Genomic DNA, 22,154 nt, shown 5'->3' on the forward strand with positions numbered 1-22,154 from the left:
GGAGTTTGAGAAAAGCCCTAATAATGACTAACATTGAATTTCTCATTGGGTTTCAATTAAATTAAAAATAAACATGTTATATGTGTTAGTGTCCTCAGTTATTTCTATGTCAGTGATTTTACAGATAATTGGATTAAGTATAAAGCATAATTTATAGACAGATATAGAATATAACAGAAATCAGTATGTATATGTCAGAACAATACTCACGGCCAGGCAGAGTTTGTGTAGAAATCCAATCTGAAGCATTGCCATAGCCAGCATTGGTGCTGGCAGCCACTTGGAATCTATACCATCTAAATTTCTTTAATCCAAATACTGTCTCTTCAGTTAAGTTAGCTTCATAGAGGTATTGAATTTTTTGATATTCAACACATTCTTCGGATTCCCATTCTTTGCATTTTTGAGCACGAAGTTGAGTGGTAATTTTGTAATTTTGAAAGTAGCCAAAGATAGTGTCAGGTCTTATCCATGTCAATGTTGCAGTAGTTGACTGAACATCAGAAAAAGCAATATTTGTGGGAACACCGGGAACTAAAAATTAAAGGAAAAAATTAAAAGCAGTTAGAATTACCAAACACTTTATAAACAGAAGAAAGAACAGAATTCTATTATGGAGCACCTAGTAGAAATCTGTCAAATTACTACAGCACTTAGATTAATTATCCCCACACTTAATGAGAAGAACCTTAAAGTGATGCTTCTGAGACCACCATTTTAAAAAGGTAAAGGACAAAATAATTGTAATTTATTCATTCCCAATTTTGCTCCCAAATTTAATCACAAGTGAATTACATAAACAAACTTTGGCTTCAAATAGAAATATTTAACGTTACAAAGAAAAACTGTATGTTCATATCATCCTAAGTACTTCCCTAGGTATGGTATGTGTTTGTAATATTCGGTTCCAAGGGAAGATATTTGTGTATTTAAATGTCTAAATAAACACAAGCATCTCTTATATCTAGTAAATGTTGATTATAAAACAATTTTAAATAAACAATATTACTGACAATTTTAATATATGTAATTCATCTTTTTAAAGTTTTATCTCATGTATATTTAGAATTAACACATGATCCTACTTGGAGTCATTTATTTGCTTTCATACTAACTATTAGTTAGTATTAGCTTTCATACTAACTATTAGTATGAAAGCAAATAAATGACTCCAAGTAGGATCATGTGTTAATTCTAAATATACCTGAGATAAAACTTTAAAAAGATGAATTACATATATTAAAATTGTCAGTAATATCAGGCTCTGAGCCTGGTGGTAGGAATTCATGTTCTGTTTTCAAGAGACAGTTTATTGGGTAAGTAATATAAGCATGTTATGGTTAGAAATATGAAAGAGCAATGAAATAAGTGGTATTGGAACTTTTCTCAACCATGCCTTTCTTTGTCTATCTTCAAGGACCCTTTTTTTAAATATCATTTAATTATATATAAGTATTATATTTGAATTATGTAAATTACACTTTATAACCACATTGGTATGTTGACCAAGGACCCTTGTTAAGAAGATGCAGATAAAGAGAATCAAAATGATGACATGTGAAAATTACATAATTAAAGGAAACTGTATGTTAATATTCACATTTAAAAATAAGAAAATTAATAAATATTTAGAAAACTCATTGATCTCTACAGATACATTAATTCGACATTCAATAAATATCTAAGAACATCATATATGTACAGGTGAGATTGTAGGTGCTGAAAATACAATGAACAACACAGACAAAAATTCCTGCCTCTAAGAGATTTACATTCAGGGGAGCTATAAACAATAACAGTATAAATAAGTATTGTACATAGTCACCTTTGGTATCTGCAGGAGACTGGTTCCCAGAACTTCCACAGAGAACAAAATCAGAAGATGTTAAAGTTCCTTATGTAAAATGGTATAGTGTTTACATATAAATTATGTACATCTCATGTAATTCAAATAATCTCTAGGCTATTTATAATACCTAACACAAGGTAAATGCTCTATAAATAGTTGTTGTACTGTTTAGGGATTAATGCCAAGAAATAAATGTGTGGACATGTTGGGTACAGATACATTTTGGTTTTGTATATTTTTCATCAGTAGTGGATTGAATGTATGGGTGCAGAACACATGAATTTGGAGGGCCAACTATGTAGTGTTTTGAATGATGATCAGTGTTATGGAGGAAAAAAAGAATGGGAATAAGGAGAGTTTCGGGGATATTAAAAATTTAAATTAGGTAGTCAGAGAAGAAATTAGAAGATACTCAGTTCCATATGTAGGTAGGGAACCTACTCATGTGAATATTTCAGAAAGAGAAATCTGTAGCAGAGGAAACTGTACAGTTGGAGGCATGCCTGGTATATTTGGAGAATAACAGGAAGGCCTGAGTGCTGGTAGAAGCTACCAGTATATGACACTAGAGGACATTGTCATGGCTTTAATTTGACCAGAGAAGTGACAGGCTCTCTCTTTCATGGAATCACTCTAGCTACTGTGTTTGGAACAGACTGAAAGGTAACAAGGCTGGAGACAAGGAGAGTAATTAGCAGGCAACTGCAATGTCAACACAAGAGATCAGGGTGGCCTGGGCCTGGTCCAAGGTGGTAGCGGCAGAAGGGAAGAGAAACATTCAAATCCTGAATATAAAGTGGAGGAGAGCTGGCAGGGTTTGCTGATGTGTGGTATGTAAAATAACAGAGAAAGACAGGGATAAAAAATGCCCTAAGGTTTTTGGATTGAGCAAATAAAAAGATGAAGTCACTGTTAACCAAGATACTGGTGATTGTGAGAAAGATAAGCTTTGGGGAGGAAGATTAACAGTTTCTTTTGAGTAGGTTAAGTTTGAAATTCCTCTCAGACACCCAGAAGGAGATCTCAAATACTAGATAGGTGCTCGAGTCTGGATTCTGTAGAGAGGTCTGGACTTCAGTTATAATTTTGGATTTCATCTTAAATTTCTATCTATTTATATATCTACTGCTTATATACTACATATATATATATATATTTAACCAAAACATAAGAGAAGTTATAAAGCAATGCAAGACAGTTATTAAAGTCTTATGATAAGATTCAATTACTTTGTTTTTAAATATTAATATTTATTATCAAATCTTACTACATTTAATTGAACATTAACATTAAAAGTAGTAGTAAGACAGAGCATTTGTCATACTATTTACAACACATTCTGTTTTGCTTTTACCTATCATGAAGAAAAGCAATTAGATAAAACACTATCTTTAGAAAAAATGTACATTTATAGAGGAAGAAGTTTTAGAGTTGGCTAAAAAGTCGAATTTTCATAATTTTTTTAAATCCCTCAGTCACTATATTTGAACTCGGATCATCTGAACATAAGATACATTTTCAAAATATTCAAACATAAATCAGATACGTTTGATTGACTTGGGTGTGCAGAAAATGTCTTTAGAGAAGAGATGGTATGTGAGATGGAATTTCACTGATTGTAAAAGTGGAGATCATAGAAGAGAGGGTGAGCTAAGACAAGTTTAATTGCAGCTTATAATTCATGCTGGCAATAACAGAAAGGCTGCACAATAGTTTGGGGACTTACTGTGTCAGAAGACACTATAGATAGCTTGTCAGGCAATGGAAAGCTATAAAAAAGTCACAGTATGTCCAGGGGTACATTTTAACAAGTCCAGTCTGGTAATTGCAAAACAAGAAAAGGGAGAAATTCAGAGACTACTTGATTTGTCCAGGAAAGATGAAATTAGATGATAGCAACAGAACAGAAGTTTTAAAGATATATTTTGGCAATTGAATCCATAAGAACAGGCAAATAAATGAGAAAATCACAGACTCTCAGAATTTGAAATTGAGATATCATCTTGGTCAGCTTGTCTCTTTGTCTGATCTTCGTGTCTGCAGATACCCCTCAAGATTCTCGGTCCCTATACAAACAGATTCTTTCACTTACCCAACCAAACCCTGATCTAGGTACAGATGGAAAGCTATGTTGCTGCTGTAACTAAGAATGGTAATCAGTGTACTTTAAAATACAGAACTACATTTTCCCTATCCAGTCTATCATCGTTGGGCATTTGGGTTGGTTCCAGGTCTTTGCTATTGTAAACAGTGCTGCAATGAACATTTGTGTGCACGTGTCCTTGTAGTAGAATGATTTATAATCCTTTGGATATATACCCAGTAATGGGATTGCTGGGTCAAATGGGCGCCATGTGTGTACCTATGCAACAATCTTGCATGTTCATCACATGTACCCCAAAACCTAAAATGCAATTAAAAAAAAAAAATACAGAACTATTCCATGGACCTGACCTTATAACCTGAGCCCTCTAAAAGCAGAATAGTATTTTTGGCTGTTTGCAGAAAAGGAAGTCAAAGATTTAAAGAGATGGATTCAATGTACAAAAATTTCTCCATTGCTGGCTTTGAAGAAGGAGGGATAGTAAAGACCACTGACATCCTTAGGAGCTGAGAGCAGCCGTTAGCTAAAAGCCAGCCAGGAAAGAGGCTCTCAGTCCAATGACTGCAAGAAACTAAATTCTGCCATAACCATGCGAACTTGGGAGAGGACTCTAAGTTACACAAGAAAATGTTGACTAACAACTTGACTTTAGCTTGTGAGACTAAGTTAAGAACCTAGGCACAGCATGCCCTGGACTTCTGACCTATACAACTATGAGCTAATAAATTGGTATTGTTTGAAGCCGCGAAGTTTGTGAAAATTCGTTACACAGCAATAGAAGACCAATACAACCTCCCCCTACAAAATGAGCTATCACTATTTACCCAGCCTCTGTTTATATAGAGAGAGCAAGGAGAAACTTAACACCTCAAGGGGAGTTTATTTTAAAATTTATTTTCAGATAGCTCTATTTGTTTGTACAGCCTGCATTATTTTGAACTGATATTTACTTTCCTATAAATCTTAGTTTTGCACTGAAAACCCACCCCAAAGTAGCCTAATCCACTTTCACCTCCACATCACCCCGATATTCAATATAAAAGATTGAGAAAGGTTTTGCTTCTGCATCCATCTCAATAAAAATATTTTAAAATTATCCAAAATATGTTTATTTATAGGTTATATACATATAAAATATCAAGGTACATATCAGATTGTGTCTCTCAGAGTCCAGACTACTGCATGAAACAAAATAGTGATTCAATAAATATTTTTTGAATGTGAGCAAATGAATCAAGGTTGTAACAGGGGACTTTATTTAGCTTTCCTGATGAAGGATAATTTAATTAGAGATCTGAAGTATAAGAAGAAGCTTCACAGATAAAAAGTATCAGGATATGTGAAGATGTTAAGACCTTGAAGAAGAAGAGAGCATCACACAATGAAAACATTTAATGAAGGCTGCTGAACCTACAAGGAGACAAATGGGAAGAAAGAAAGTAGGTGATGTAGGTGGAATCACATCACACTGAGCCTTTAAATCAAATGTATGATTTTTAGCTTTATCTGAAGTACAGTGGGATACTTTTTTTTCCAGACAAGGTCTCACTCTGTTGCCCAGGCTGGAGTGCAGCCTTCCCTTTCTCTTCATCTAAACTCATATTTCACTCCCTTCCTCATGCCAGTCCCTTCCCTTACTTCCAAAGAGTATACCTAGAGTGACTGTCTTGGTTAGTTTGGGCTGTTGTAGCAAGTTACTATAGACTGAGTGATTTGCAAACAATAGAAATTTATTTCTCATCCTTCTGAAACTGAAAGTCAGAGATCAGGGTGCCAGCATGGTGGAGTTCAGGTAAGAACTACCCTCCTGGATCCAGACTTCTGGCTTCTTGCTGTGTCCTTGTATAGCAGAAAGAAGGCAAAAGAGCTCTCTGCAGTCTTTTTATAAGGGCATTAATCCCATTCATGAGGGCTCTACCCTCATGACCTAATTACCTCTCAAAGGCCTTACCTTCCAATACCATCACACAGATAGTTAGGATCTCAATATATAAATTTTGTAAGGGATATAAACATTCACTCCATTGCAGCAAATCATTTGTTATACAGACAGGTTCAATGTCTATTGGACGGAATGCCAGGACAACAAGCATAAACCCAGACTGTCCTGGAAACTGGGATTTAGGGTCACTATATACATGCTTTGGATATGTTTTGCCTTTTTCTTTAGTGTTTTGAGTTGCATGGTGTAAGCACACTGAAATGGATATATCAAATTTGATTTTATCAGGCCCTATGAAAGAATATTAAGCTGTGTCCAATATGTGCAATAAACAAGCTGTAATGTATAAGCCTATGCTTTCATATTCCACAGGTATATGTGAGTAAATCTGTGGGATAATCGTTGTCGGTAAAACATATGCTACATCACACTCCAAAAAGGTTGTACCAATACCTATCCTGTCAACATGCATGAGAGTGCCTGTTCCCAACACACTTGCCAACAGAGTATGCAGTAAAAGTTTCAGAGGCGAAAATTATATTTAAATGTGAAGCTTATTTGTACTTCTTTTGCTTTAATTTACTTTTCTATAAACTATCATTTGTATTCTTTACTACTTTTTTTCTATTGGGTAGATGGCTTTGTTATTTCTTTATTTATGCCTTTAATATAACCTTTTTGTGATACTTGAGGAAGATATATTTTCCAAATCTGTTATTTGCCTTTTTATTTTGCTGACAATAGTTTTTGCTATGTAGAAATTTTTACCCTTTTTTTTTTCTTGAGACAGAGTCTCACTCTGTTGCTAAGGCTGGAGTGCAGTGGCACAATCATAGCTCATTGCAACCTCAACTTCCCAGGCTCATGTGATCCTCCCAACCCAGATTCTTGGGTAGCTGGAACCACAGGTGTGTGCCATCACACTCAACCGATTTTGTGCTTTTTGTAGAGATGGCGTTTCGCCATGTTACTCAGGCTGGTCTTCAACTCCTGGGCTCAACTGATCCAACTGCCTCAGTCTCCCAGAGTGCTGGGATCACAGGCACGCTGCATAGGGCCTGGCCTAGAAAAGTTTTATATTTCATTAAAATCTTACACTCTGCTCTTTCCCCATGAGAATCAGGAAGTATGGTTCAACTACTTTCCTTCTTTTATTTATTTATTTATTTTTTGATCTACCACTGGTCACCTTTCCCATGTTTCAATTTTCTTTCCCTAGAGTTTGCTAAACCCCTGGAAGTGGGAGGAAAATATTCACTAGCTATTGAACTACAGAAGGCAGAGGAGGTTGCCCTTTCCTAATCCCAACTGGAGGAATGACTACAACCAACTATTTTTTCCTCCGATGTTCAGATTTTAGGATAGCTAGTGTTTGTTACTAACAAATTTTGCTACATAATAAAAATTTTCAGCAGATTAATGTTAATTTGCAGACTCTAGTATTCTCCAATTAAGTTTTCAGAGAAAAAAAGGTATTGAAAAGAAAACCATAAAAATCCCAGCAAGCGTTATTTGCAACCTGGCTATGGGAAGCATAACGACACTTTCAGCCTCCTAGTACATGACAGGCCCAGTGATGGAACGCTAGAACATACTGTCACTAAGTGTTTGTTGACTGTGGAAATAAGTGATGGTTCATTGAAACAGCCTTCTGTTTCCACGTGGTACAATATCTAGTCCACATTTTTACTCAAATGTATTTAGAAAGATAAACCAGAAATGAATCTGATCTGAGGCCAAATATATTGTATAACTTATAGACAAATTTTTAAACAAGGCTACCTCAGAAGTATTCATAAGTGACCAGTAGTAACCCTCATTTATATCCAGTATCTTCTCTTTGATGAACTGTGTGTTGAACTAGACTATTTCAAGGCAACTGCCCTATTGAATTACAGATACAAAAAGGATTACACTCATTTCAGCATGGAGAATCAGATTTCCATTCTTTAAGAATGACTAAAAACCTCAAACTTTTTCTGTCCACAGATGGTACTAATTTGAACACATCATTCCATGCTTCCTGGAGTAATCACACAGCTTGCTTAGATTTTCTAAACATGACTGAACTGTGATGAAGCGATCAACATTAACTGCCAAGGTACTCAGTAAATTACATTTTTATTCATAAATTATTCTTATTAATGAAATACTTTCATCACAGTTGAAATTAGGGCTTGTAGATCTAAATAAGCAATATTTGTTATAGGTTTAAATGCATGAGAGTTTTTAGTGACTAGTAAATTCTACTTAGAAGATGAAAATGTGTATAAAATTTAACTCTGCAAACTTCTGAATATCAATTATTAGAAACTGCCAAATTCTCCTGATAGGATTGTGAAGGTAGTTTGTATTGACTTCTCATTGACCTGGATAAGTACACTAACTTGGATGACCAAGTTTAAGTTCTTTATTTATGACTATATATTTTTATTCTCAGGAACAGATGTACTCACTTTTAAGCAAAACAGATATCTGAAAAGTTGTATTTATGAATTATATTTATAAAACATATAAAATTATCAATCCAATCTTCTTCAGAGGTTGTAAGTATACAGTTCTGTTCATCTCTGTCTGGGAGCCTGGCTTAATCCAGAGAAATTATGAAGTATTTATCAAGTGATGAAACACAAACATGATTTTCAGTGCTACTACAAAGCTGAGAATGTGAACTGACACATTCACACTAATGTGCCAAATTAAATAATCTTACAATATAAATGTATTCGATTTGCATGAAATAGGAGTAACATATTTTAAAATTGTTTTGTATCTGTTCCAATGCATGTATAGTTGGACAATTCGGGCCCAACATTCTATAAACCATAGCTGTAATAATTTTAGTCTTTAAACCATGTATTGTTAAACACTTACCTTTAAAAAATAGTTCAATAAAACTTCTGAAGAAAAAGTCATTTTTTAAAGACCATTACAAAGAAAACAATTTATATATATATATATATATAAAAACTCTGTTTGGAGGCTACTATGGTTTGGCTGTGTCCCCAGCCAAATCTCATCCTGAACTGTAATTCCCATAATCCCATGTGTTGTGGGGAGGACCAAGTAGAGATAATTGAACCATGGGGGTGGTTCACCCATCCTGTTCTCATGTTAGTGAGTTAGTTCTCATGAGATATGATGGTTTTATAAGGGGCTTCCCCCTTCACTGGGCATTTATACTTCTCCTTGCTGCTGCCATGTGAAGAAGGAGGTATTTGCTTCCCTTTCTGCCATGATTGTAAGTTTCCTGAGGCCTCCCTAGCCATGCTGAACTGTGAGTCAATTAAACCTCTTTCCTTTATAAATTACCCCGTCTCAGGTATTTCTTCATAGCAGTGTGAGGACAGACTAACACAAAGGCAAAATTAGTTGGCTTGATTTATAGATTCATTAGTTTTGACAGCTGCATACGGTAAGTCATCTCATGAGAATATCTATAAAAAATAACAACTTTAATTTTACATCGTTTATCTGAAACATTTCTTAGATGAGTAATTCAAAAGCAGACTTAATTATCTATTAAGATCACTCCTATAACACCTGGAGACTAAATTGACCCATTGAGAGTGACGAAGAAATTAGAAAGACATACTAGTTTGTGAAGATTTACTCACGGATGAGTATGAGGAAATAAAATGTTAGTTTCATATCTTGTTAGCAGGATAAATAGAGTTATCACAGGAGAGGTTTGTGTTAGCATAACAGGTCAGGTGAAATGAATTTGGGAGAATATCTGTATCTATAAGTAATTGAAATCATGAGAGTGAATGAATATTTGAAAGGAGTACTCACATTATCAAAACACCAGAGATGACGAATTGAGTCTATGTCAATAGTTAATGTACAGTGAAGTAGAATAGGAAAAGAAGGTCAGAAGAAACAGGTAAGCATATAATGCCTGGCACACATTGATATTTGCTTAGCAAAAATGTGAGTAAGTGAACAAATCAATGGATGGATGGATAGATGGACAGATTTCAAAAACACAAGTTTCACCAAATGTTGAATATAATTGAATGTTACTTACAACGACTTTTTTCTCTTCTAAAAATGGTGGCAAGCTAAATGCAGTAGCTCATGCCTCTATAATCCTAACACTTTGGGAGGCCAAAGCAGGTGGATCTACTGAGGTCAGGAGTTCAAGACCAGCCTACCCAACATGGTGAAATCCTGTCTCTATTAAAAATATAAAAATTAGCTGGGCATGGTGGTGGCCCCCTGTAGTTCTTCCTTCACTGGGTACTCAGGAGGCTGAGGCAGGAGAATCGCTTGAACCCAGGAGGAGGAGGTTGCAGTGAGCTGAGAATGTGCCACTACACTCCCCAGCCTGGGTGACAAAGCAAGACTCCATCAAAAAAAACAAAAAAAAAAACAAAAAAAAAAACAAAAACTGTGGCTGTAAATAAAAACTTATCAATTAAAATATACATGAGGACTGCTGAATCTAAGCTTTGAGAAAATACCCGGAAGAATAAAGAATTGGGATTTTTCAGGGATCCCATGTGAGAAAGTGAGAGAGAAGGAAGAAATGGAAGAGGAAACAATCAATAGAGAAGAAAGGTTCAAAGAATAGTGTGAAGTTGGGAACATGGGCTTCAATGGTATAAAGAAACCAAAAAAAAAAAACCTCTCTGATTGGCAAAGTTTTTTTTTTTCTTTTTTTTTTTTTTTAAGACAGAGTTTCACTTTCGTCGCCCAGGCTGGAGTACAATGGTGTGATCTCAACTCACTACAACTTCTGCCTCTTGGTTTCATGCAATTCTCCTGCCTCAGCCTCCTGAGTAGCTGGAATTACAGGTGCCCACCGCCATGCCTGGCTAATTTTATATGTTTAGTAGAGACAGGGTTTCACTATGTTGGCCAGGCTGTTCTCAAACTCCTTACCTCATGATCCACCCACCTCAGCCTTTCAAAGTTCTGGGATTACAGGTGTGAGGGCGCCATTCTGTTCTCCAGACTGGAGTGCAATGGTGCCATCATAGCTCGTTGTAATGTTAAACATCTGGGCTTAAGCAATCCTTTGCCTCAGCCTCCTGAGTAGCTGGGACTACAGGCACACACCACCACTCTAGGCTAATCTTTTAAAATGTTTTGTACTAATGAGATCTCACTATGTTGCCAAGGCTGTTCACTAACTCCTGGGCTCAAGTAATCCTCCCACATCAGCCTTCAAGGCTCTTGATTACAGGTGTGAGCCACTACACCTGGCCCAAAAGATTTTTAAGAATAAAAATGTCTAATAATCAATTTGAAGCCATGTATATTATTGCAATATAAACTCCTCTTCTGTGTACCCATCACCAAGTGTCATTAAGGCTATTATACACTAAAGTGTTCAGTGTGACTAGTTACCTTTATAATAATCATGAAAGGAGCTCAGATTCACATTTTGGGCAAAAATTTTGCAAAAGCAGCTAAGAATTTGTAACAAACATTCCAGTTTGGGGAACTCTGACTTGGTGATAGCTTATATCAAACTATGCAGCAGATAACATGTATGAACTTGGAAAAGACAAACAAAAAAAAACATAGCTATTGGCTCGAAGTGTCAGAGAAAATAAAGTATGAGGCTGCTAAAGTAGTTGGAAACAGAAAACTTAGACCCAAAGTTTGGGACTAAATTCCCCTGAAATCCTTGCCTAACATTTTAATTATGTGTATATGACAGAGAACACAAGAAGCACAGTAGAAAGCAACAGCTGAAAACCGAGTGTACGCACCACACACACACACACACACACCACACACACACACATACCACACACACACACACAGACACACACAGACACACCACACACACACGCACACACACGCACACACGCACACACATGCACAGACACACACACACACGCACAGACACACACTAATATATATAGCTGTCAGGTTGTTAAGTACTTATAACTTGTACTTTGTGTTAAGTACTTATAATGTTTGTACTTACTTAGAACAGTAAGTACAACAAATATAACAATAATGGCACAAACTACAGAGAAGTATATGGGAATACTTTTGCAAAGTTCAAGTATTTTATCCTCAGTTACATAAATTAAGCAGTTATAATAAGCCAAGGAATCATATTGCAGTCCCTTGTACAAAGAAACATTGCTAAAAGTCCAATAGAGGAATTAAAATATAATGCTAAAAATAAATAGTTAACTCAGTAGAATGGAAGAAAGAAAGCAAGAACAGAGGAAATAAAAATAAGAGACAGGATGTACAGAAAACAAAAAGAAAATGGTAGATTCAAAGTCAATCAAATTAATGACTTTAAATCTAAATGAATTAAATGATCCATTTAAAAATCAGAGGTTGTCAGACAGGATTAAAGACCTGATCATACGTTGTTCACAAGAGATGCACTTTGTGTCCACCAGACACAGTTTAAATACAATACAAATAATTCAAAAATAAGGATAGAAAAAGATACATGATGCAAACCAAAAACAAAAGAACATATGCTGTATTAATAACAGACAAAAAAGCTTTAATACAAGGAGTGTCCCCAAAGATAAAAGGGGTAGTTTATAATGTAGTGATTAAGGGATTAGTTAATTAGGAAAATATAACATTCACAAATATGCATGTTTTTAGTAAAAATCTTTTTCTTTTTTTTTACTGAAAGTACGTGAAGCAAATTGGACAGAATTGAAAGAAATGAACCCTCAATCATAGTTAAATATTTTATCATTTCCTTCTCAATAACTGTCAGAATGATTAGGCTGAAAAGTGGTAATGATACAGATGTTCTGATATTAATCACATGGAACTAATACATAGAACATTATGGCAACATATTTAGAAGCAAGAAAATCTTAATGATCAGAAATTGATGTAATACAAAACAAACAATAGAGAACATTAACCAATATAAAAGTTGGTTATATAAATACTTATTAAGATATAAAAAAGAAAGAAAACATAATTCACATCATGAATAAAACAAAGAATATCACTGCAGATTCCAAAAAATGTTGAGCCAATTAATTCAACATTTTAAATAAAATGGTCAAGTTTCTTGGAAACACAACTTACATAAAATGATATAGAAAGTATAGGAAGTATGATATAGAACGGTGCAGCAAACCACTATGGCACATATATACCTATGTAACAAACCTGCACATTCTGCACATGTATCCTAAAACTTAAAGTAAAAATATTTTTAAAAAAGAAAGTATGAATAGTTCTGTATTTATTAAAGAAGTCAAAGTAATAAAAAATCTGCTATAATAGAAAACTCCAGGTTCAGATGGTTTCACTAGTGAATTCTATCAAATAGTTTAAGATGAAATAATAACTGTGAAAATAAAGAAGGAAAGAGCATTCCACAACTACTTATATTAGAGTGGTATAACTTTGATGTAAATATCTGAGAAAAAATATTTTAATGAAAGAAAATTATAGACCAATACCTATCCTGAACAAAAATACAACAATCCTAAGCAAAATGTTTCTAAATAAAATCCAGCCATATATAGTAGAATAATGCATCTCATCAAGTGTGTTTTAATCAGGAATGTAAATTTAATTTAACATTCAAAAATAAACTAAGTAACTTGTCACAGTAAGATAATAAAAGAGAAAAAGGAAATAATTACCTTAAATTCAGAATCAAGTGGCAAAATTTAACAACCATTCACAATAAATACTCATAGCAAACTACAAATGAAAGAATTTTCTCAATTTAATAAAGGATATTTACAGAAAGTCTACAGATAATATCATGTAAAATGGTGAAAAACTAATCCTTCTCCCTGAAATTGGGAACAACACAGGATATTGGCTTTTATCACTTCTGTTTAACACTGTACTGGAGAGTCTAGCCAATGCCATGAGGCAAAACAAACAAAAAAGTAATTGAATTAAGAAAGAGATAAAAATGCCTTTAATATTGAAAGACAATACTTTTAATATAGAACATTCTTTAAAAATTTTTAACCTTCTAGAATTAAGAAGTAAATTTAGCAAAGTCATAGGATAAAATGTCAAAATGAACATTTACTCTATTTCCATATTTTGCATCAAACTAATGATTAAAATCAATTCTATTTAGATTAACATTAAAAAATTACATACTTGCAAATAATTTTGACAAAAGGTATGCAAAATCCATTTACTTAAAACTACAAAACATTGCTGTAAGAAATAAATAATTTTAAAAATGAAGAAATAATAACATATTCATTAATAAATCATTGATAAGATGTCAGTTCTCCCAAACCTATGTATAGATCTGATGCAATCCCAATAAAAATGCCACAGGCATTTTTGTAAAAATTAATAAGATCATTATAATTTAAAAGTTTATATGGACATGTAAAGACAAAAAGTAGCCAAAACAATTTTGAAAAAAGAACACATTTGTAGAACTTACACAAACTGATTTCAAGACTTATAATAAAGCTACAGTTATCAACACAGTGTGGTTTTATTATAATCACCAATAAATAAATAAATGGGAGAAAATATATTCTGAAAATAGATTCAAGCTCATAGGGTCAAGTGACCGACAAAACTATCAAGCAATTCAAATGAGGAAATAAAAGTATTTTAAAAACAGTTATTAAATGTTTTGATAAATGTATGAAAAAATGAACTTTGAATCACTTCTCATACTACACACCCACAATTCAAGATGAATCAAAAATACAAATATATAAGCTAAAACTGTAGCATTACTAGAATAAAAAACAGACAATTCTTCATGATCTCAAGTTAGGGTACAAAATGTACAAAATGAGCTTAAAAGTTGCTAATTTAGATTTCATCAAAATTAAAATCATCTGCTTATGTATAGGTGTCATTAAGAAAACAGAAAGTCAAGCTATTGACTGGAAGATAATAATTGTTATACATGTCTCTAATAAAGTATAGTAGGCCAGGCATGGTGGCTCATGCCTGTAATCCAAGCACGTTGGGAGCTGAGGCAAGTGGATCATGAGGTCAGGAGTTCAAGACCAGCCTGACCAACATGGTGAAACCCTGGCTATACTAAAAACACAAAAATTAGCCAGTTGTGGTGGCGTGCACCTATAATTCCAGCTACTCAGGAGGCTGAGGCAGGAAAATTGCTTGAACCCGGGAGGTAGAGGTTGCAGTGAGCTCAGATCATGCCATTGCACTCCAGCCTGGGTGACAGAGCAAGATTCTGTAATTTATAGATTCATTGCTATACCCTATCAAGCTACCATTGACTTTCTTTACAGAATTAGGGAAAAACTACCTTAAATTTCATATGGAACCAAAAAAGACCCATATAGCCAAGAAAATCTTAAGTAAAAAGAATAAAGTTGACATCATGCTACCTGACTTGAAACTATACTGCAAGACTACAGTAACCAAAACAGCATGGTACTGGCGCCAAGACAGATATAGAACAATGGACCAGAACAGAGGCATCAGAAATAATGGCACACATCTACAACCATCTGATCTTTGACAAACATGACAAAAACAAGCAATGGGGAAAGGATTCCCTGTTTAATAAGTGGGGTTGGGAAAACGAGCTAGCCATATACAGAAAACTGAAACGGGACCACTTCCTTACACTTTACACAAAAATTAACTCAAGATGGATTAAATACTTAAACTTAAGACCTAAAACCATAAAAACTCTAGAAGAAAACCTATGCAATAACATTCAGGACATAGGCATGGGCAAACATTTCATGACTATAACACCAAAAGCAATGGCAACAAAAGGCAAAATTGACAAATGGGATCTAATTAAACTAAACAGCTTCTGCACAGCAGAAGAAAGTGTCTTCAGAGTGAACAGGCAACCTACAGAATGAGAGAAAATTTTTGCAATCCATCCATCAGACAAAAGGCTAATATCCAGAATCCACAAGGAACTTAAATTTACAAGAAAAGCAACCCCATCAAAAAGTGGGTAAATGATATGAATAGACACTTCTCAAAAGGAGACATTTATCTGGCCAACAAACACATATTAGAGAAATGCAAATCGAAACCACAATGAGATACCATCTCACACCAGTTAGAATGGCAATCATTAAAAAGTCAGGAAACAACAGATGCTGGAGAAGATGTGAAGAAATAGGAACACTTACACTGTTGGTGGGAGTGTAAATTAGTTCAACAAGTGTGGAAGACAGTGTGGAAATTCCTCAAGGATCTAGAACCAGAAATACCATTTGAGCCAGAAATCTCATTACTGGGTATATACCCAAAGGATTACAAATCATTCTACTAAAAAGACACATGCACATATATGTTTACTGCAGCACTATTCACAATAGCAAAGACTTGGAACCAACCCAAATGCCCATCAATGATAGACTGAATAAACAAAATGTGACACATATACACCATGGAATACTATGCAGCCATTAAAAAGGATGAACTTATGTCACCCTTATAGATGAAGCTGGAAACTATAATTCTCAGTAAACTAACACAAGAACAGAAAACCAAACACTGCATGTTCTCACTCATAAGTGGGAGCTGAATGTGAGACACATGGACACAGGAAGGGGAACATCACACACTGGGCCTGTCAGGGGGTGGGAGGGGAGGGGAGGGATAGCATTAGGAGAAATACCTAATGTAGATGATGGGTTGATGGGTACAGTAAACTACCATGGCACATGTATACCTATGTAACAAATTTGCACGTTCTGCACATGTATCACAGAACTTAAAGTATACTAAAAAAATCAAATTTTCTAAAAAGTAAAAAAGAATTGTTTCCAAAATACATAAAGAACTACTATTACTCAATATTAAAATGCAAACAATTCAAGAGAGAAATGCAGCAAATTTTTGCATTTTTGTTACTATGGTTTTGTTCCTAGCGGTTAGTTATTGAATTTTTGTCACTATGGTTTAGTTAAATAACACCTGTCTTCTTAAAACAGAGTTTGAATTGTAACAAATTCAAGAAATTTTGAGAAATTTTATAATTTATATGCGAAATTTTATATGAAAAATTTGCTTCTAGCTCTTTCATCCATAAAATCATTACACAAATAACATATGCACGTTATAATCAGTGACACATCACATCACCTTGTTCAAGTCTGCCATTGATCATTGTGCATTTGTTATTCAGTTCTTGCACAGGCAGAAAATTGTGTAACTATGTGCCTCCTTGTCACCCAGCAATGAACTCATGTGACACATATTGGCTAAAAAAGATGGTAGCAGAGCAACAGAAGTGAGAGTGCCGGAAATGAAATTTGAAGCTAACGTAAACTGAGTTTTAGAACAAACGGCTGACCATGGGAATGTTGACACTACTGTTCAAGAAACTGTAGATACGCAGCCAGGACAACTTAGTGAACACCATCATGGACAGAAATTAGAACAAGTAGTTCTGATGAATTGGATGAAGGATGAAGTCCTGAAGGAAGTAAAAATCAGCAGCAACAACAACAACAAAAAATCACATTATGAGAACTCTTGCAGATATGCCAGAATATTGAAAGTGCAAAGAATAAAATATTGGAAACGGATCTAAACCTTGAAGGAATGTAACAATTCACTGAAACACAGAAAAGATGCCTCTCTATAACATAAGCTAAACAGTGGAAAAAAAAATTCTTGATAAGTTTTTGCACAAAATTATCTGTTTCTAATGTTTTAAATCAGTATACTAAATAACTATTGATTTTTATAGTTTTTCATTTTTACATACATTTATAATTGACAGTAAGAGTTTTGGATTTTGTAACAAAAATTTTTGAAGGTCACAGAACAATCATAATTTTCCACATTGATTATTAAGATTACTTTGCACAAATTCAGTTTCTTAATTGTTTTTAGTCCTATACTACTATGTGAAGCAAGGACTGCCTGTATATGAATGGCCAATAATCATATGAAAGTATCCAACATAATGAATCATCAGAAAAGTGCAAATTAAAACCCCAATAAACTGTATACTTTTTTTATGTCACCTAGAAAGACTAATGTTATAACACCAAATTCTGCTGAGAATGAGATGTAATTAGAACTCTCATTCAGTGCTGTTGGGTATGTATTTCATATAGTACAACTACTTTAGAAAATCATCAGTTTCTTGAACAATTAAACACATACCTAACCTATGACCCAGTAATTACAGAAAAAAGATTTGTACAAAAATATCTATAGCAGTTTCATTCGTAATAGTTAGAAACAATACATATGTCCATCAAAAGAAAACAGACACACTAATAATAGTATATTCATGTGATGGAAAATGACTCAATACTAACAGAACAAATTAATAAAACTGTAGCAACAGCTATGCTGAGAGAAATGAGCCACATAGCATAAGAGAAGCATATAGCTTAAGAAAGTGAAACTAATCTATGTTGATTGAAATCAGGGCAGCAGTTGCTTTGGGGAATGGATGTAAAAGGGAACTTTCTATGGGGGATGGAAATGCTCTATATGTTGACTGAATGGTGGTTACATGAGTGTATGTCCTTCCCAAAACTCAATGAATTGTACACAAGTTCTGTACATGTTACTGTATATACATTTCCCATCAGTAGAAAATATTAAATACATGAAAAATGCTTACCCATAAAAATGTACCAATAATACTCAAAATAAGTCACCACAAGTTATACATGTATACAGAAATTAAAAGTAATAGACTTAAGTATTTTCTAGATAGTATTTTATAAATCTAGAGTTTTAATAGAAAAACAATTATGAACTTTGCTGTATTTCTTATATATCCGTACTAGAAAGGATGCATTAGCAATGATTAGCCCAAGTATGTCACCAACTACTTTCAACTATTGTTTGGTACCTGTTTAATCTGCAGACAAAATTCCTAGTAGTGCTTCTGACAATAGCATCCTATTTAGCTTTTAAGGTACACACACAGCTTTCAAGATGTTTTACACAGCTAACCATTTCTTTGATAACAACCTAAATACGAATTTTGTTTTTTGTTTTTTGGCTTTTTTTGAGATGGAGTCTCACTCTGCTGCTCAAGCCGGAGTGCAGTGGTGTGGTCTCAGCTCACTGCAATCTCTGCCTCCAGGGTTCTAGTGATTCTCCTGCCTCAGGCTCCCGAGTAGCTGCAACTACAGGCGTGCATCACCACACCCAGCTAATTTTTGTATTTTTAGTAGAGAAAGGGCTTCACCATCTTGGCCAGGATGGTCTCTATCTCCTAACCTCATGATCCACTTGCCTCGGCCTCCCAAAGTGCTGGGATTACAGGCATGAGCCACAGTGCCCAACCAAATTTTGTTTTAGATTTCAAAACCAAATTTTAAACATGCTAGACCTCTCATGCACAACAAATATCATTAAGGTAGTGTGTTTTAAGAAAATTACAAAAATGCAATCTGGATTTTTTAAAAATATTAAAGTAGGCCAGTCACAGTGGCTCATGCCTATAATCTCAGCACTTTGTGAGGCCAAGGCAAGAGGATTGCTTGAGCTGAGGGGTTTGAGACCAGCCTAGGCAACATAGTGAGATCTTGTTTCAACAAAAATTCAAAAAATTAGCCAGGCATGGTGGCATATGCCTATAGTCCCAGCTATTCTGGAGACTGAGACAGGAGGATCACTTGAACCTAGAAGGTTGAAGCTGCAGTGAGCTGTGATCATGTCACTGCATATCCAGCCTGCATAACAGAGTGATATCCTGTCTCAAAAAAATAAAAATAAAAAATAAAAATGCTAAAGTAGTGTTAATTGAATTAGTAATGAACCTATTGGGCTACTATTATATATATGTATGTATGTATGTATGTATATATATATATATATATATATATATATATATATATATATGGTTTTCTTTCTTTCTTTCTTTTTTAACGTGGAGTCTCGCTTTATCAGCCAGGCTGGAGTGCAATGGTGTGATCTCAGTTCACTGCAACCTCTGCCTCCTAGGTTCAAGCAATTCTCCTGTCTCAGCCTCCCAAGTAGATGGGACTACAGGCACCTGCCACTACACCTGGCTAACTTTTGTATTTTTAGTAGAAATGGGGTTTTTCCATGTTGGCCAGGCTGGTCTCAAACTCCTGACCTCAAGTGATCAGCCTGCCTTGCCCTCCCAAAGTGCTGGGATTACAGGCTTGAGCTAACATGCCCAGCCTGGGCTATAAATTTTTAATGTATCTTTTAATTAGTATAGATTTTATTATTGCATTCATATGGAATAGGATTTATTATATTTCTAATATAATTTTCTTTTAAAATAGTAATTCTTCACAAAAAGATATCTAGGCATAGAACCAATGGGTGATTTATAGAAGGTTGTAGTGAGTAGGTAGTAAAAATTCAAAGTGAAATAACTTATTAATATACTAAAAAATGTTACTTTTACCTTTGAGTTTTGAAAGTATTTAATCTTATAGTGGCTGCAACTTATGCATGACTTATATTTATAAAATAGCTCTCTCCTCAAACTTGTATTTTCATATGCCACAAAACTTGTAGTCTTTGAAATTCACTAAGTTGAGGTTAATAATATTTTTTACAGTCTTCTATCTGTTCAAATCTTTTTATTTGTATTAACATTGCATTGTTTTAAATTAAGTCTAAATTAATTTCTTAAATGCAACATTTGAGAAATTTTGCTATTAAAATTTATGTATTCTACATTTCTGAATGTTTACAGCATTAGTAAAAGTTTTTCCCTGACATTTATAATCTCAGACAAACAACAGGCACATTCCTGAAGCTTTCAAGTAATATGGTTACCAGAAAGAAGAGGGCTTTTGCATGCACACACATGCTTAATTTACTTAAAAAGGGAAGCAAAAGAGAATAAGAAAAAAGTTGGGAAGGAGGTTGATATGTAAAGGCTGTTATGAAAAGTATCAACTACAGCTGCATAGAACAGGAATGGAAAATAGGGTAATAAGATATGCACCAGTTCCTAAATAAGTTAATAAAAACACTGCTCAAAGAACAGCTGGCTTTAGCTGGAGCCTGGATGAAGCAAAGAGTGGCAGCCTGGAGTCCACTTAATGAGAGGTATTAAAGCATCAATGGGGTCAAGGAGAATTATGCAGAGTAACCTAAATTCATTTTTTATAAAAGGAATTACATTTAAAGAACTTTTAAATTTATAATTTGGAATTTGATACCTAAGACAATTTCAAAATAGCAAACATTACACTTTTGGAACTGATCCAAGATAAAAAATGTGATATGAGTCTAGGAGCTTTAAACATTCCCCAGAATGGCCTCAGTATTTTACAGATCTTATTACATTAACTCACAATATTTTTAGTTTTATAGACTAAGCACAAATTTGATCATGGAAATTTAGTTTTCCTGAATTTTAAATCAATTTTTGGACAAAAGTATGTATATACTCACATTATAAATGTATTTATACATGTTAATGAAGAAATTCTTATAATGAAAGTACATTTCTTCACTTCACAATGTCTCTACTTAGACATTATGAAATAATGGAAGAAACTTCTGTAATTCCAATGAACACAATGATGTATTGAATTTTTAAGGTGAAGGAACAATATAGTAGAAAGAATTCTGGACTAATAATAGTTTTGCAAACAACTAATTATAGAAAACTCAATAAATAAGCTGTGTGCTTCATTTCTGATGTCTGCAAAATGAAATGACTAAATGAAGTTATCTGTGAGATTCAATGAAAGTCTAAAATTATATAATTCTAAACTTTAATAGCAGAAGAAATATATTCACCTCATCACAGTCATCTCAATAGTTTCTACCATAGTGCTTAATATGTGCTTAATACTTGATCTTGAATAGATGGGTGAAGTGTCATGCTTAATATTAAAAATAAACCCATGGATGAACTTTTGCTTCAAGGAAGATGAAGTAGATGTACTCTTCCCACCCCTCTCATTATGTACTTAAAAACCATGGACATTAAATTCACAATTAAATGAAAGGAGATTGAAAGGCAGAGTTAAGAAGGCAGGCCAGCTAGAGAGGCCAGAACTCAAAATATAACATAGTGGTGAATTCCTTGGGTTTTCTTTTTGGCTCATATATCCCAGAAACCAGCAACCTGGAAATACCAACCAACTGACCAAAAAGAGCCCCGTAAAAATCTGATCTAACTAAAATTAAAAATTTTTAAAAAGCATAAAACGGTTCAGTCTATCAAGAGAGAACATTTTCAGACAATAACTGCTACAGCCTACTAAAAAAAAAGTACACCAATTAAAAAAAAGTATGATCTCATTCTTTTCCATACTGATGAATACAGAACGTAGTCTTCTTCCCTCTCTAAGTAGTAATGAGGTATCCAACCATACAAGACACCGTGATAGGAGAGG

The 22,154-nt window shown here is 34.2% G+C and overlaps 1 protein-coding gene across 3 annotated transcripts in view; it reads right to left on the reverse strand.

The window, feature by feature from the left end:
• PTPRQ (protein tyrosine phosphatase receptor type Q) overlaps positions 1-22,154 on the reverse strand; it is a 238,146-nt gene that overhangs the window by 96,160 nt on the left and 119,832 nt on the right. For all 3 annotated transcript variants that reach the window (XM_074402503.1, XM_074402504.1, XM_074402505.1), the window contains one exon: positions 211-534. In XM_074402503.1, the coding sequence (XP_074258604.1) occupies positions 211-534 (324 nt within the window). The remainder of the gene's footprint in view (positions 1-210; positions 535-22,154) is intronic.

This window comes from Saimiri boliviensis, chromosome 7, assembly GCF_048565385.1.
Source record: "Saimiri boliviensis isolate mSaiBol1 chromosome 7, mSaiBol1.pri, whole genome shotgun sequence".
In the NCBI taxonomy this organism is placed as follows: Eukaryota; Metazoa; Chordata; class Mammalia; order Primates; family Cebidae; genus Saimiri; species Saimiri boliviensis.